Below are 3,913 nucleotides of genomic sequence, written 5' to 3' on the forward strand. Positions count from 1 at the left end.
TGTAGCAGAGTATATCATGTGTTCAAAACATAAAAGACTTTTTCTTCTATTTTTCCTGAGTATAAACCTAAAACACTCTTTGTTTGTATTTTTTATCTCATCTTCATGTTGTTTATAATTTTTGCACTATGAATACATAGACACATAGATAGACTTACCTATAGGCATATATATATATATATATATATATATATATATAATATATATATATATTTATATATACATATTTATGTCTGTATGTATACCTAGCTAAGTACATATGTATTTATAGTGCATAAATATAGTGTATATATAAATATATATTAATCAATGAAATTTCAACTTCTGAGTTTCACGTTTTATTATTTGCCATTTTTACAATTTCACAACATTGAAATAAACTAGTACTTTCATGCGTTACACACTCATCAGGTTTATTTAGTGACTGTTGTGTTCCACAAGTTGTCAACTGTAGAACATCACTGTCACTACATAAACCTGATGATTGTATAATGCATGAAAGTACTAGTCTATTTCAAAATTGTAAAAATTGCAAATAAAATGTGATAATCAGACTAAGCTGGGATTTCATTGATTAATATATTCTTCTATACACAAACTATATGCAAACTCTTATATAAATATATACATTATAGTGTATAACGATATATATATGTGTGTGTGTGTGTGTGTGTGTGTGTGTGTGTGTGGTGTGTGTGTGTGTGTGTGTGTGTGTATTTGTGTGTGTGTTTGTGTAGCTATACATTCTCATACATTCTATACTGAGTTCCTCTTTAGTCTTGAGTTTATTTTCTAAATACAACAAGCATGTGAATTTCTGTTTCTAGATTGAAAAGGACAAACGTAGACGAATGATCACTGATGACAGTGGAAATTTGACCCTACATATAAAAAATGTCCAAAACAGTGACTCAGGAATTTATTCATGTATAGCAACTGAAAGTGATGGAACTATCACAGAAACACAATGTGTACTCATAGTACGAGGTGAGTAGGGTATTTGTATAAATTTGATATTAATTATAGCAATCAACACAAAGTTTGAATAACTTGATTTTATTATTTTAATTAAATGCTTCATAATTATATTTCTATATATAAATATGGTGAGCTGGCGGGATGATGAGATCATTGAATGAAATTCTTTACATTTTGTGTTCAAATCCCACAGGAGTCAATTTCACTCTTTATCCTTTCAGTGTTGATAAAATAAAGTATTTGTTCAGCACTGGGCTGATGGCATTAACAAACGTTGTCCCTTCAAATTGCTGGTCATATGCCTAAACTACAAATAATTATATTTCTCTCTTTATATGAATAAAAAGGATCACAATATGTCAATATCAATTACATCATGGGATGTTTTTGAGATCTTTATCCATGGACATAACTGTAAGGAACATAATATCATCAAGTTCATGTATATTCATTTATAATCCTTTGAATTGGAAAACGACTGTTGGTAATCTTCACTCAAAATCAATTTAATGTTAAATGAAAAAATAAGAACAAAATTGCACATATTTTTATTCTTGTGGTACATGTTTCACTTTTAGTTGTTCTAAGTAGTGTCTCACAAAAATTTTCTAGACTCGGAGAGAAAGGTCAGTCTTTGAGATGCAGTTTTTGTAATGCCATCATTACAAAATACGGAAGAATTATCATTACCTAGTGCATTGTTTGTTTTTAAAATCTAATTTATTAAATTTTGATTTAGATGGAACAACAGTTTGAGTTTTAAGTACTTTAGCCAGCTGATTGGTAACTTTTAACAAAAAAAAATTTATTGGATTTATAATTATCTCTAAACAAATAGGGGGAGAAATGACCTCTAATCTAAGATGTGAGGATCAAATCAAATATGTACTAGAGAAGATTAAAAACTTGTAAAATTTCTCTGCTGTTAGACTTCACAATAAACATTCCATGGTCATTTCATTTTCTTCACAAAGAACAAACAACACTTAAAATATGAACTGCTTCAAACCTTATGCATCATATTTTTTTCATTTATTGGGTTGGAGAAATTGGTTATGCTACGGTCTTTGAAGTACATCTAAAGCCAGTGAGATTGACGTCATTGATGTTTCACTTGAATAGTTGCAAGTCAATGATTACAGGAAAGACATGTATAGAATGGTACTCTATAATGCATATAAAATGGACTTAATGCCTCTTGGTTTTTGTAATACAACTATAGCTTTCCTCTGAATATGAAAAGAAACACAAATGATGCATTTCTTATGGAATCAAAATATACTTTTGGTCATAATTGCAATAAAGAAAAGCATCATAGTGTATGTGTGTTGGAATAGATCATAAATTGTATACAACGTTAAAAATTAATTTAAATCCAGTCCACCAACTTTTTGATACAAACCTGCCTTAGGTCACCTGTGATACCATGGTACAAACTTCCTGTTTTAAATTAAATTAAAACTCATCAAAACTTCAAGTTGATTCATTTTCTAAAAATCAACCAAATAATGACAGTTATTTTGCTAAATTACTCAATATTTTCAAAATTAATTGAAATAAAATTGGCATGTTTTAACAGAAATAACATATTTAATCTGAATGTAATTGGACAATCACTCTACAGTACATACCATTCAACCTTCATTACAAACTTCACATGTTCATGATATAGCTTTGAAGTTCCTTGAACTCTTGTCTCTGTGACTTAAAATCTGTATTTTGCTTAGTTTGGTTTTTTAATAAGTTGACTAGAACTTTCCAATATTAATTCCAGGAAAAAAAAAAGAAAAAACAATTTTGCATATGAGCTATTGCATAAGTTCAGCAAATAAATTCAATTTAAATATTTTAATTTCCTGTGAAAGTCTCTGAGTTAAGATAATGTCCTGTTAAAGTTAATGTGACTCTGAAAGTTATCAAGTGTGGTTGGTTTGAAATACATTAAAGATGGTGTTTCCCTTTGTTCTTCCTAATAATGAACTGACATTAATGTTAAACATTTACTCATCTGGATGAGATAATAAAATTAGTAGAAAATTTATCTATTTGATTGCCAAAATTTCATCAAACATGATTTCTTGCTCTTTTTCTTTTATTTTTTCTAGGAAAAAAAGAATAATGCAGCTATAATACATCATGGTTTGAAAGTTATAAATTTCAATTTGGATTATTTCCCTTCTATATATATAAATATATATATATTCTACCATTCAGTTGTTCAAAGTAATTTGCTTTCCATTTAAACCTTACTCTGATTTTTTTCTTTTTTTTTTTTCAAACATTTTCTGATTAAAAATTTTAAAATAAAGAAGTCTTTGAGTTCTGACTAAATGATTAATGAATTAAACTTTAATTGATATTAATTTCCAATATTAATTTCACTGTATATTTGAAATACTCTCAGTGATCATTGAACATACAAACATTACATCTATGTTGGTTTTTCTATTTACTTTTGAAAGTTTTCCAAGTTTAAAGCTATTATAATTTAATTTGTATTCACATCTATCTAACATAACTATACTGCTTAAAGAAGTGTAAGTTCAAATGAAACCATCTGGAAACTTTACTTGATCCAACATGGTTGTTAATATTGTATATGTGTGTATGTATGTATATATATATATATAATATATATATATATATAATATATATATATATATATATATATATATATATATGTTTATACATACATCATCATCATCATCGTTTAACGTCCGCTTACCATGCTAGCATGGGTTGGATGAATGACTGAGGGCTGGCAAACCAGATGGCTGCACCAGGCTTCAATCTGATCTGGCAGAGTTTCTACAGCTGGATGCCCTTCCTAATGCCAACTGCTCCGAGAGTATAGTGGGTGCTTTTACGTGCCACCGGCATGGGGTCAGTCAGGCGGTACTGCCAACGACCTCACTCGAATCTTTTACACATTCCA

At 28.8% G+C, this 3,913-nt stretch overlaps 1 protein-coding gene across 3 annotated transcripts in view; it reads left to right on the plus strand.

Annotated features, from left to right (window-relative positions):
* Window positions 1–3,282, plus strand: part of LOC115229254 (titin homolog) — a 139,352-nt gene extending 136,070 nt beyond the window's left edge. For all 3 annotated transcript variants that reach the window (XM_029799631.2, XM_036515470.1, XM_036515465.1), the window contains 2 exons: window positions 828–987; window positions 3,084–3,282. In XM_029799631.2, the coding sequence (XP_029655491.1) occupies window positions 828–987; window positions 3,084–3,097 (174 nt within the window). In that variant the 3' untranslated portion in view covers window positions 3,098–3,282. The remainder of the gene's footprint in view (window positions 1–827; window positions 988–3,083) is intronic.
* The last annotated feature ends 631 nt before the right edge of the window (window positions 3,283–3,913 follow it).

This window comes from Octopus sinensis, linkage group LG2 (genome assembly GCF_006345805.1).
Source record: "Octopus sinensis linkage group LG2, ASM634580v1, whole genome shotgun sequence".
In the NCBI taxonomy this organism is placed as follows: Eukaryota; Metazoa; Mollusca; class Cephalopoda; order Octopoda; family Octopodidae; genus Octopus; species Octopus sinensis.